This window comes from Microcebus murinus, chromosome 2 (genome assembly GCF_040939455.1).
Source record: "Microcebus murinus isolate Inina chromosome 2, M.murinus_Inina_mat1.0, whole genome shotgun sequence".
NCBI lineage: Eukaryota > Metazoa > Chordata > Mammalia > Primates > Cheirogaleidae > Microcebus > Microcebus murinus.
The window spans coordinates 94847833-94860022 of NC_134105.1; the positions used below are offsets into that span (position 1 = coordinate 94847833).

The 12190-nt window shown below is 48.6% G+C and overlaps 1 protein-coding gene across 1 annotated transcript in view; it reads left to right on the forward strand.

The window, feature by feature from the left end:
- The first annotated feature begins 7915 nt into the window (after positions 1 to 7915).
- Positions 7916 to 12190, forward strand: part of PTGFRN (prostaglandin F2 receptor inhibitor) — a 73126-nt gene continuing 68851 nt past the window's right edge. Inside the window, exon 1 of the mRNA XM_012761825.2 lies at positions 7916 to 8257. Coding sequence (XP_012617279.2) covers positions 8209 to 8257 — 49 coding nt within the window. The 5' untranslated portion in view covers positions 7916 to 8208. The remainder of the gene's footprint in view (positions 8258 to 12190) is intronic.

Sequence of the window (12190 nt, forward strand, 5' to 3'; positions counted from 1 at the left end):
CAGGCTAGTCTTCAACTCATGGCCTCAAGCGATCCTCCCATCTCAGCCTCCCAAAGCACTGGGATTACCGGTGTAAGCCACTCGACCCAGCCCTAGGTCAGCAGCTTTTATAACTGGCAGAACCAGATGTTTCCCCAGAAAGGGCAACTCCACATCTGGTTCTCTTAACTTCTATTCTGCTTTTCTTGGTGAAAAATTTCAACACTTCTCTCATCATTTGACTTCCTCATTTGGCTCAGGTGAGTGTCAGAAGGAACCCTTTTGAGAATGGGCCACACAGATGAGGGAAAGGTGTGTGCCTCATACTCCCCAAGTCCTTTTTCATCACGGTATCAAGGACCACGGAAACACTACACCAGCCCCTCTTTCCTAGAGTAATGTTGACCCACATCTGGGCAAATAAGAAAAGTCTATGAGTATGTCTGTTCAAACTGGCTTATTTGGCGTGAGTGACTAGTTCCCATGACTCGCAGGACCCTGCCACCCCCACTTAATATCAAGTGTTTCACTGTTTTTTTACACTACCATGCAGGATAAAGTGGTCAACTTTTGTTTTTCTTGGTTTTCGTCATACTCTTGGACTGTCCCTGGTATTGTGTATTCGACACATGTGCCAAAGGCTGCGGCAGGACAGTGTCGAGGTAGGAAGGGAGCGCAGCAAAGGGGAGGGCTGGGAGAGGGCTTCTATAATTTATTGAGATAGTACTATAATCCAGGCCTCAATTTTTATTAAAAACAAAAACAGCACTCTCCCTATAGCTGCCATTGTCAGATGAACAGGTTGGAAGAAGGGAATGCTAAAAGAGTTCATTCTGATTCAAAGTCCGTCATACATTACCTGGAATATGTTTATAGAGGGTGAAATTCTTTCCCAAGAAGACGGAGCCTCACTCAAGCCATTCACCTCTTTAATCAGAGCTCAGGAACTTTCCAAGTTAATTTATTTTAAGCAATTTCCTGGTGGAAATCCAGCACAGAGGTGGTCATACCCTCCATTTGAAGTGCTAATAATTCACATTGTAACTCCAGTCAGCTCCCTTGTCTGCATTTGGTGTACTTTGTGAAATCGCTTTAATATTCCATAATCGCTTTAATATACTGTGTAATCCTGGATAAGTCACTTAGGTTCTCTGAGCCTCACATGCCTCATCTGTAAATGAGGGGGTTGGGCTAGATTGGAGGTTGTGGGGTATTTTTCCCCAAATAAAATTTGACAGGGCACGCCAATATATAAAAGAGATAAAAGCAGAAGTACTCTAACTGGAGCTGAAGCATTTATTGAGCAGACCTATTATGTGTTGGGCAGCATGCTGGGTTCCTGGGATACGAAGCCGAGTGGAACACAGCTACTTTCATTCTAGCGGAGGAGGCAGACACATAAATGTAGGGCAGATGCACAGCCATGAGACACGAGTGTCAGACACAGGCACAGGGCATGGCGGGGACAACCTGGAGAGAGAGGGTGAGCCCTCAGAGAAGTGAGGCGTAGCAGGTACCCTCCTGGGGTTTCCATGCAGCCGTGAGGACGGTTCAGGGCATGCTGCAGTGGCCATCTCCGACACACCTGTGTCCCTCCACTTGCCTGCTTTGGGGCTCTAGGCTCAGACAGGCACAGACCAGAGGCTGGAGGAGTTAACACCCTCGGGGGCCCACCTCAGCAGTTGAGGTAGGAGAATCTGGGAGTAAATACCTGAGCCTCCTGTTCCCCGAGGGACAATTCTGAGGCACATTCTACACAGTTTGTCCACAGCAGTACTCACCTCTCTGTATTGACTTTCTCTCCTTCCCTGACTTGCTCTCCCTGTTCCCTCCTTGCCACTTTCTGAAATCACTTCCCAGATAAAGGACTCCCAACCAAATCAGTGTCTCAAGCTTTGCTTTCGAGGGGACCTAACCTAAAAGAGTGGCATGCGAGGAAGTGAGAATGGCATTTCCAAGGGAGGGCAGGGTGGGAGACGGCAGAGCACACGCGGGCAGCGTGCAGCTCAGTGCGGGCTGGACCACACCACTCAAACTGTTGACTGTGTAGACTCAGGGGCACACTACCATCCATCTGCCCTGGACACTCTCAGACCACTCCAGCCCGCACTCGTTATGTGCTTAGAGAAAGTAAACAAACCCTAATATTTGCTAACCCAGTGCAGACAGATGAGCCGTACACTTTTCTGGGTCAAGGAGAGGAGAGTCGACCGTCTGCTGCTCTTGGAAACGACACCCTTTGCCGGAGCCCCTGTGACTCTGGTGGGAGGCAGTGCCCTCTAGAACCGGGCCTCGAGTTCTAGGGTGGCTGACACCACCTCGTCACATTGCAGCCTGTCCCTGGAAGCAGAGCAGCTCATTGTGATTATTACCTCATTGTATTTAATCTGCAAATGAGGAGTTAGAATTTAAAATGTCTCTTGAAGGGCAGGAGGTGTGGACTAGAATTTTACAGTAGGGAGGATAGGAAAATGGTTCCCGCATTACGCAACTGTGTGAACATAATAAAAGAAATGAAAATGAAAAAAAAAAGAGTAAAATACGGGAAAGGGAAAATAATGGCGGCAAGGTGAGCAGGAGCTGGGAGGTTATACAAAATTCATGCTGTAAGTCCTATTCATTTGCCAGAGGGAGGCCACAGATTTGACCAAAATCTTCCTATCATTACCATGAAAAAGAAAACACCACCAGATATAATATTTACAGAAGCCATAAGGCACAAAGAAACCAGCCACTAAGGGAAAGTGCACCTATTTGCTGTACAGAGACCAGAGTGAAATTTCTCCATGGGTCCTAAGCAGACAGCCTGCTGCCTGGTGTCATGAAGAGGATCTGTAAACCTGTCCTTTGGGAAACACAATGACAAAGTGCATAGGGCTGATTCTTAGGACATCCCTCAATATAGGTTGATGGCATCATGACAAAATGCAATTGAGTAAAAGCAACTTTACGGGGTGCGGATATGGCATATCCAGGTGCTCAGCTTACTGATGGTCTACTTAATTCATAACTCAAGGGTAGATCTTAGGGTATCTAGAAGAATCTACAGACCACATTTACTTCAGGTCATCTTCCATAAATACTGTTTTACTCAGCTGAGCTTTTAAAAAATATTGAAGGGCAATAAGTTTGAAATCGTCATCTAGATGGTGGCTGTTCCAGGTGGGGCCACACCAGGACAGCTGGCCGTGGCTCAGAAATGGGTCTGCAGTGTTTTCATGGGTAGGGTGTCCGAAATTCTCTTTAGCAAGTAACTTTGCCCTGTAACTCAGAGGTCAGTAGGTGATGAGGCCTTATAAGCTTTACACCATAAAGTACAAAAACAGTAATTTTAGACTGGAAAAAAATATGAAAGCAGGTGCAAACAAATCTGCTTTTGCCGTAGGGGGATGAAAAACCATTCACTAAAGTACCCATGAAGTGGCTGACTGTGCAAAATGCCATTCCTTGTACATCCTCTGAGATAGACAAAGTTGCAAAATGTTGCAAAGTGTACCTGGGTAGCTAAGTGACTTTCTGAAGGCGATTATGAGCTACAACGTAAACAAAAATGGGGCCATGTCTACCAAAGTGATGGCTTGGTTTTAGAACACTTGACCTGTGAGCCCCCTCCAGTAGAGAGTAGCTAGGCAGCAGGGGTAGTAACCTCAGTTTTTCATAGTGAAACCAGGGCATCTACCTACTAGCTTCTCTGTTCCCTAACGCGACAGGGCACACATATGGCTAAGCTCCAAGTTAGGGGAAAGAGACGCACAGCAAGGACAAAGATTGAACTTTGGAAGAGGGATGAGAAACGAGAGTTGGCTGGACTTAGACCAGTTGATACGACCTTGAGATTGGAAAGGAGCTCCTTCAAGGTCAGCTTGTCCATGGCCTCACCTAATGCAGTAACCCCTCAATCCCACCCCACCCCCATTAAAGGTAGACATTTAACCTCTGGTTGAATGCTCTTTAGAGAGCAGAGGATACCACCATATACTGTAGCTCCCCTCATGGTTGAACTAACTCTGGTTATTACAAAGTAGGCCAATTTCCTTTCTTACCCAGTGACTCAAAGTAAGACCCTGAAACAAAGTCTATTCCTCCTTTAAAATGCAAAACATCAAAAACAATCTCTCCAAGTCTTCTAGAAGTATCCATTTCCATATAAAGTAACTCCTCTCTGGAGGGGGATTGCCAGATTTAACAAATAAAAATATACGATGTCCAATGAATTTGAGTTTCAGATAAGCAAGGAATACTTTTTAAAATGTAAGTATGTCTGTCCCAAATATTACATGGAGCACACTTTATAACTGAAAAAATATTCCTTGTTAATCTAAAATTCAGATTTTACTGGGCATTCTGTATTTTAGCTAGCAACTTTCCTCTGGATGCATTCTCATTTGTAAATGTTGTTTTTAAAATGTAGTGCCTCGAACTTAATAGTCCAGTTGAACCCAGAAGTATAGCGTCCCTGAGGTGAGAAAGGCTGGCGGAGAAATGGTAGAGGGAAGAGGACAGCCCCGCATGTACCCCATTCCTCCCCCAGCTTATGTGTGAAGACTAGGATAAAGCCCCTTCCTGTGAGGAGATAAAGCCCCCTCCCCAGCATACCAGCTCAAAGCCAGAGCACAAGTTCAGCCTTGTGGGGCACCTTTGGCCACCAGACCTGGCCTTAGGTAAAGAATCTGCAAAGCTTCCAGCTATTTCTAACCTCCAGGTGTGTTGGCACTTGTTTTTCACAATTGACTCTGCTGTTTCTATTCATTTGAGGAGATACTTTCAGCTCTGATGATAGCAAATTTGCAGAACACTACACATAATAGCTTGTGCCTCCCTTATTTATTACATTTGCCTTCCTTTCAATTGCTTTTGCTCTTCTGGTTTCAATCTCCTCCAGTCCTTTGAAGCATTCTAGGTCTTTTAGATGACAAGCCCGTCCAGGGCAAGGGCAATGTCACTGCTCTTCCACCTGCTATTCCCGCAGGGGTAACGCCATGTGGGGTGGGTGCTCTGGAGACACTTTTGGCCCGGCAGAGGTAGAATCTGGGGCAGTTCTAAGTCATTTAAGACACTTTCTCTACCATCTCCCACTTCAGTCTTTTAGGGCTGAAGAAAGAACAGGAAGGATTGATAGTTTGGAGCTGAGTGCGATCAGCCCTCAAGCAGAACTGTGTTTAATCCATCCCAAGCACATAAGGCCTTTGCTATTTCAAAGCTTGTCAAATGGGCATTCCACCGCTGCCCGGCAGCCTCCTCAGTATTGAATGACTCTCACTCATCAGGAAATGAGGGCTTCCTCTCCCCGCTCCTCCCTTTTAATGCTTGACTCCATTCTCTAATTCTATGATTAAATTCTAAGTTTGATTAGTAATCCTCTGTTTAACTTTAATAGGGAAAATATACACCTGGACACAGAACAAGGGATATTTTGAATGAAAATGATTTTAGTGGACTGAATTGTTGCCATGGAATGTACTCCTTCTCCTGAGTCCCTGCTGAAGTCGGGGCCAGGGTCTTTTGGAGACTCTGTGTGTATGGGTGGGCTGGTGGGGGTGGCAGGGCTAGCACACCCACATCTGTCCAGGGTGAGTCTTAGAAGAATCAGTAAATTCATTCACTGGGAACCTTTTAACATTTTCACCCACAAAGGTAAATAATATGGTGTTTTTGCCTGATCTCAGCAGGAAACCTTGTTTGGAGGAAGAGTGCAAAGACCCTTATGAGGTTTCTGGAGCAACACCTGCAGACAGACATGACTAATCAAGAGACAATAATGTCTGATTGTTGAGCACCGCTGAGGGTCACTGGGATTGGATAAAGGAAACCCATGTGGGATTCACCCTCCTTGGGAGTGGGGGTGAGTCAGTTAGAATTGCTGGGGAGTGAGTCTTCCCACCCCAGGCAAGCCTACAGACTAACCAGCCTGAGAGCCATGGGTCGGCATAAAAGCCCTACCTGCATAGGAGGTTACTCACTCTGGCAAATAATTATCTTTCATAATAAAAGCATCATCAGATTCCAGAGCCATGAATTAACAAACTGTGCCCGTCTGCTATAGGTGCTGTGTTTCTTTAGTTAGAAACATCTTTTACCATTTGGTAGTTGGGGCCATGCAAAGAGAGTGGTGGTTATGACCAACTGTCTGGAGTCATTCATTTACGCTTATTTATTGCTAAAGAAATGGCTCCTTGGTTGACTCTCAGGACACAGTTGACTGCCGGCCACCAGCAGGCTGGCCCCTTCAGGCCTCATTCTAATGCCTTGCCTGGATGGTCATATTTATTGTCATTTCAACTGTTACCCACTGTTATTTCCATGACTGTAAGATGCAACAATCACTTAATATTATAACACCTCAGAGAGGAGGTAGGAGGAGAGAAGAGTCCCTATCACATTAAATACACAATATCTACTGCATGCCCCTCCCTGTACCTCACAGCTGAAGACCTACTGATCTTTCAAGACTCATCACAGTCCCCCTCTGTGAAGCTTTTCCTGACAGCCTTGGCCAGGACTGACCACTCCCTTGTGGCGTACAACTGCACCTTGCACATGCTTTCACACCTACTTAGAGTCATGCTGCACAGACTGGAAGCCCCCCAAAGGCAGGCACTGCTTGGTTCATCGCTGCAGTCTCAGCCCCTAGGCTCAGTGCCTGCCATTCCCAAGAAATTCTAAGGAAGCCTTAGGATGGGAAAGGGTAAGGGATTACAGGGTGGGTAGACAGCGCCAGGAAAGGCTTGGTGGCCAGGCTTAAAAAAATTTTTTTTTTCAAAATTATTTTTTAAAAAACCCCCCTTTCCTGCTGAAATATACATAACACATTTTAACAGCTTTTAAGTGTATCATTCTGTGGCATTAAGTACAATAACATTGTTGCAGTACCAGGAATGACTTTTTAAATCTCCAAAGGACCCATACCTGGCTAATCACACATTTGTTAGTGGAAATAACAAACACTTGTTGGTGGAGAGAATGCTGTATCAGAGTAAAAGCCTGTTCTCCCTGGTTTGGGCAGTTTCCCCGTGAACATGTGTGGTTTGTTTTGCATATGTTAATGAAAGGCTCTGGTGAGGGGGGCGGTGGGTACCAGCGCTGCTGCTTGTATGTTTGCATCATCCTTGTGAAGTTTTAAACAAGGAACGCTAAATTTTTCCCAATACTGTGGGGCCTTTTGTATTCAAATCAAAAGCACAAAACTCTATTGTAGGGGGAAAAAGAGTCTTTATTGGTAACCATTTGTGTCCACTTAAAGCAATAAGTGTGAAGTCATAAGAGTACATTCCATATGAAGTACTATAGCTATTAATATACTTGTTTTTTTTTTTTTAAGGGTGTCTTTTGGGGAAGCTGCTCTCATCAGCGCCATAGCCACCCCGGGGAGGGAGGAGGCAGGCCCTCGCAGCCACAGGGTGCGCGGTCAGGAGAGCTGGGTCTGATCTTGCCCCTTGGTTGTGAGTCTGTGGGCAAGTCACCTAAACACGTCAGGCCTCTGTACAATAAAGAGGTTGGAATCTATCCATGACCTTTAAAGTCCTTTCAGCTCTTTCAGACCTATCTGAATAATTTTTTCAAGGGCCACGCTACTGGTTGGTGGGGTGCTTGGCTCAGCATGAGAGGGCGAAGGTGCGGGGAGCTGGCTGAGGGAATAGTGGACACGCGAGGGTGACTCCAGAGTGGTGGAACGCCAAGTGTCCCGGGATAGGGCAGAGGCGATGGGATTTCCAGACGAGTCTTCCCCAGGCCAAGTTTTAAAGGTCGGAGGAAAGTTTCTTGTGGGGTGGGGGCCCCGAGGGGAGAGCTGGGTGGGCTCCGACGCCGCCTCCCCTTTAAGCGGGTGGCCCCGGCGCCTCCTCCGTTACCTGGAGCGGGGAGGGGCTTGGGAAAGTTTGTGTTTGTTGCTGGCAAAGCGCCGGATGGGAGGCGCGGGCGGGCGGGCGCTGCGGTTCTTCCCTTTTGCTTTCGGGAAGCGGTCGGGGCTGCACACTCGGCTCGGCGGGCCGGCTCGCGGGCCCGGCCGGCGGGAGGCGGGAGGGCGGGCAGGAGGCGGGAGGGCGCGAGCGGAGCAGGGGCGCACGTAAGCCCCAGCGCTGGGATTTCTCGGCTCGCGAGGAGAGCGGAGCAGGCGCGCGGCCCAGGCGGAGGAGCGCTGACTCTGGAGCAGCCGGAGCTGGAGGAGGAGGAGGAGGAGGAGAGGCAGCGGGGAAGGAGGAGGAGGGGGCGAGTCGCTCCCGCCGGGCGAGCATGGGGCGCCTGGCGCCGAGGCCGCTGCTGCTGGCTCTCCTGTGGCTGGGTGAGTGCGCGCGGGGCTCGGCGGGCGCGGGGGGACTGGCGGGGCCCCGGGGGGGCTCGGCGGGGCGCGGCTGCGGCACGCGGCCTGGGGCTCCAGCGGTGCCGGGCCGCTCCCGGGAGACCGGCCGGGGTGCGCGGGCGGCAGGGCCGGCGGGGAGCGGTCGCAGGGCCGCCCGGAGCCCGGCGCAAATCCGCCCCATCCCCGCGCGTGGGGTGCAAGTCGCCGCTCCGCCAGGCCGAGCCTCGCCCCCTACATGTGCCGGGGGAGTGGCCCGTGGCCGGCTTCTCCCGAGCCCTCCCTACCTGTTGGCCCTGGGCGCATGGCTCACCTTGAACTCCCGGCCCGGAAGGTGCCTGCGGTCCTGGCCGGGTCCTCGGCTCGAGAGCGGAAATATGAGCCTTTGATATGCCCCACCATAGCCGCGACCGGCCGGGTCGCTCTCCACGCGCGCGAGCCCACGCCGAGCCGCCTTTCCTGGGAAGCGAGAGAATCCACCAACTTCCTTCTACGAAGGTCACGGGGTGGCCCGGAGCGGCACAATGGAAATCGGTGTGCCAGTTCTTCCGTCATTTTAGTCGTGGCTAGATCTTCTGCCTCAGTCTTTTCTTTTAGCTTTTCTTGGCACTGCTTAGCTGCATATTTATACACAAAGACCTAAGAGCCAGGCTTTGCCAACTTTTTCTACCTGTTACTTTTCCTCTCCTACTGTCCCCTGGCTTCCACCCTCCGGAAACCCTCGGTGCCTCTCCATTTGGCCCAGCGCCCCACTCCCACCCAAGGAATCTTTAGTGGGTTCCCACCCCCTCCATTTTCCATTGCTTCTATACACAGACACCATCTTCACGAAGATACACATGGTTATCTTAACCAGCCACAGAAATATGTTTATTAAATGCCCACCCCGTAGGCGAGGCTGACCCTTAAGTGCTCTGATTTTCTTGGATCTGAATGGTCGGTGTCAACCAGGACAAGATGAATCCTGTGACCTGGCCACAGGTTCTCTTCCAAGCCCCCAGAGTAGGCAGATCTGAATCTTTTACAGAGCACATGGTGTGGTGTCTGCCCCAGCCAGGCCCCAGCTGCACGCAGGGTAAATGAGTACTGTGCACTTACCATCAGAGGGTCCCAGTGGAGGCCGCCTACAGCCACTCCCCTCCTGCTGGCACCAGGGCCCACACTGTCCTGACCCTCGTGACTCTTGCTGCTAGTGAACCAGCCTTTCTAGCTGCTGCTGTGTTTTATTCCTTCATCTTTGAGGGATTTTCTTGAACTCGCTCCCTAAGAGAGCTCATCTAGCCACATTTCTTCAGTTTTAACTCATGCAGAAAGCGTCCAGATCTTCCACTTAGCTTTATAGCATCTCTTCTATGGGCTTTGATCCTAGTGCTTTTAATCTTTCTCCTTCACTCTGGGACCCTTGTAAGTTCTGCGTTTGTTGCCCACTGCTGGTGCTAGTTCACACCCATTAATTGGGTTGTGTGTCTTGGTCAAGCAGAACCATGTCCTGTGGTTGCACAGATTGTGCACTGCACAACTCTAGGCACTGCTGTTCACTTTGTAGACTATGTGAGTGACTCCCCCTAGAGTTGTGCAGTTCACAACCTGTGCACCCGTGCAGTTAAGAGGGTAAGGTGAGGTAGAATTTGAAAAGAATGCCCTTGAGTATGGTAAGGGGAGGGGGGAAGAGAGATGGGGCAAGGGGAGACTAGCAAAAGCAAAATAGAAGTGGGGAAAGCACAGCTTGGGGAATCTTGGTTGCATACTAGTGTATCCTGCCCTGGCTGGATGTATCATATTAACTACACAGGGAATCTGTGTGATGTCACCAGCCAATGCCTTTTCACCCAACAGTTCTCTGAACTCCTGATGTTTCCACCTGGTACCCTTGCCCCCACAGAATCTCACATGGTGTGGCTTCAGCCTGACCTCTGGGAAGGCCTCCCTGTGTTACACCACTCAAACACTGTACTGATTCCTGAAACTTAATATGTTGATAAGCAAGATCATCTTTCCTCTTGTATTGCAGCCTGGGTATAATCTTGGTATCACTGCTCTCTTTGACCTCCAGGTTCATGGTCTCTCAGTTCTCTTGGTTTTCCTGTAGCACAGACTCCAGTTTCTTCCTGTTCTTCTTATTTCTGCAGCTACTGTCTTAGCCCAGGTCCTGATGGTTCCCCACACGGATAGCTTCTGATGTCTTCCTGATTGATTATTTCCTCCAGCTTCCCTCCTAAGTTCATCATTTTCCTAAGGATCATTTTGGGGGCTCCTACCTTTGCCCACTGGGTCCTTATGGCTTTTCCTCCAAGGAGATGCTGTTCCTTGTGTTCTCGCCCCTCTGGTCTTCTCTGGGCAGATGCTTCATTCTAAAGCACCTGTTTGCTCTCCTTTACATAGACTATTCTAAACCTCAGGCCCCTCCTACTTCTCACCTCTTGCCTGTGTATTTCCTCTTTTTCCTAAAACTGACTTCTTCCATGAAGCCTTCCTAACTAAGTCTACCTACTAGAGTCCATTCAGCTTCACGGAGCAGGTTTCACATCTGTTGTCTGTGTCTGACCTGTCTTGTGCATCCATTCAATATGGCCTTTCCTGAGTGGCCACTCTGCCCATAAATGTGCGTTCAATACTGGGAGTTCCAGGCAGATGACCAAGATACAGCATCTCACTGAGTGGTTGGCGGGTTGGGTGGACAGATAATAAAATGGCTAACCACAGACCAGAATGAAATACCTGACATAGACACCAAGTGCTGGTATAAAGCAAGGAAGAAGATGATTAATTTTGACTTGGGGATTGGGGCTGGTTTTGCCAAAGAGGTGACATTTGAGCTGAGTCTTGGGGATAATTAGAATTTTGTAAGAAAGAATAGAAGAGCATTCTAGGCTCTGGGGAAAAGCATAAAGTGTGGATGAGTGAAAGTACATGCTTCATTCAGAAATATCACATAAGTTCCACATAACTGGAGGGAGGAGGAGGAAATAATGGGGGGTGCAAACTGGAAGGTGGGTTTGGGGTAGATACTGTAGGCTTTGCATGCTGTGCTGAGAAGTCTGGACTGTAGGGGTGGCTTTCTTGGTCTTCCGGGTGTTGCCAGGCAGTCTGTGCTTCTCTCATCATAGAACTTATTTCTTTGTATGTAATCGTCTGTCCCCTCCCTTCATTATATCCCCTGGGTGCAGGGACCATGTTGGTCTTGCTCACTCTAATATCTCTGTTAACTAGTAGGGTATATAACACATAGTGGGTGCTTGACAAATACTGGCTGACTGATTTTATCTGTGGGAAATGGGCAGTCATTAAAAGTTTGCAGGGTGAGATTAACATGATAGGGTGATGTGTTTGAGGAGGATAAATCCTCAACTAGTATGCTACATAAATTGGATGGTGGAAGGCATGGAGATTGTGGAGAAGGATTAACATATTCTCTTTATTTATGTCTTTATTTTTGCAGCTCTATTGAAATAGTTTTTAAATGTCAAAAGCATTACATTTGTATTTTAAAATTCAAATAATATAGAAGGGTCTTGTATTAATTAGGTAGGCTAAGCTGCTCTAGCAAATAGATTCAAATAGATTCAAAATATGCCACAGCACTTCAAACAACAGGAGTCTCTTTCATAACAGTGCCAAGGGCATGCTTCAGAAGGAAAGGTTGGGTGGCACCCTTGCTCTACACCATCATTCTGGTTCCCAGGCTGGTGGCAGTTCCACTGTCTTCAACCCATAGTTTCTGTGATCACTTTGATTGTCACCATCACCATTCCAGCCCTCAGGAAGGGGAAAGGAGCATGGAGTCTTCATGGACCAAGCTTGGAAGTGGCACACATCACTTCTGCATACATTGTAGTGGAGAGAATTTAGGCCCATGCCACACTAGCTGCAAGGGAAGCTGGGAGCCATATGCCAGCTGTGAGGGAAGAAGGGAAGGAC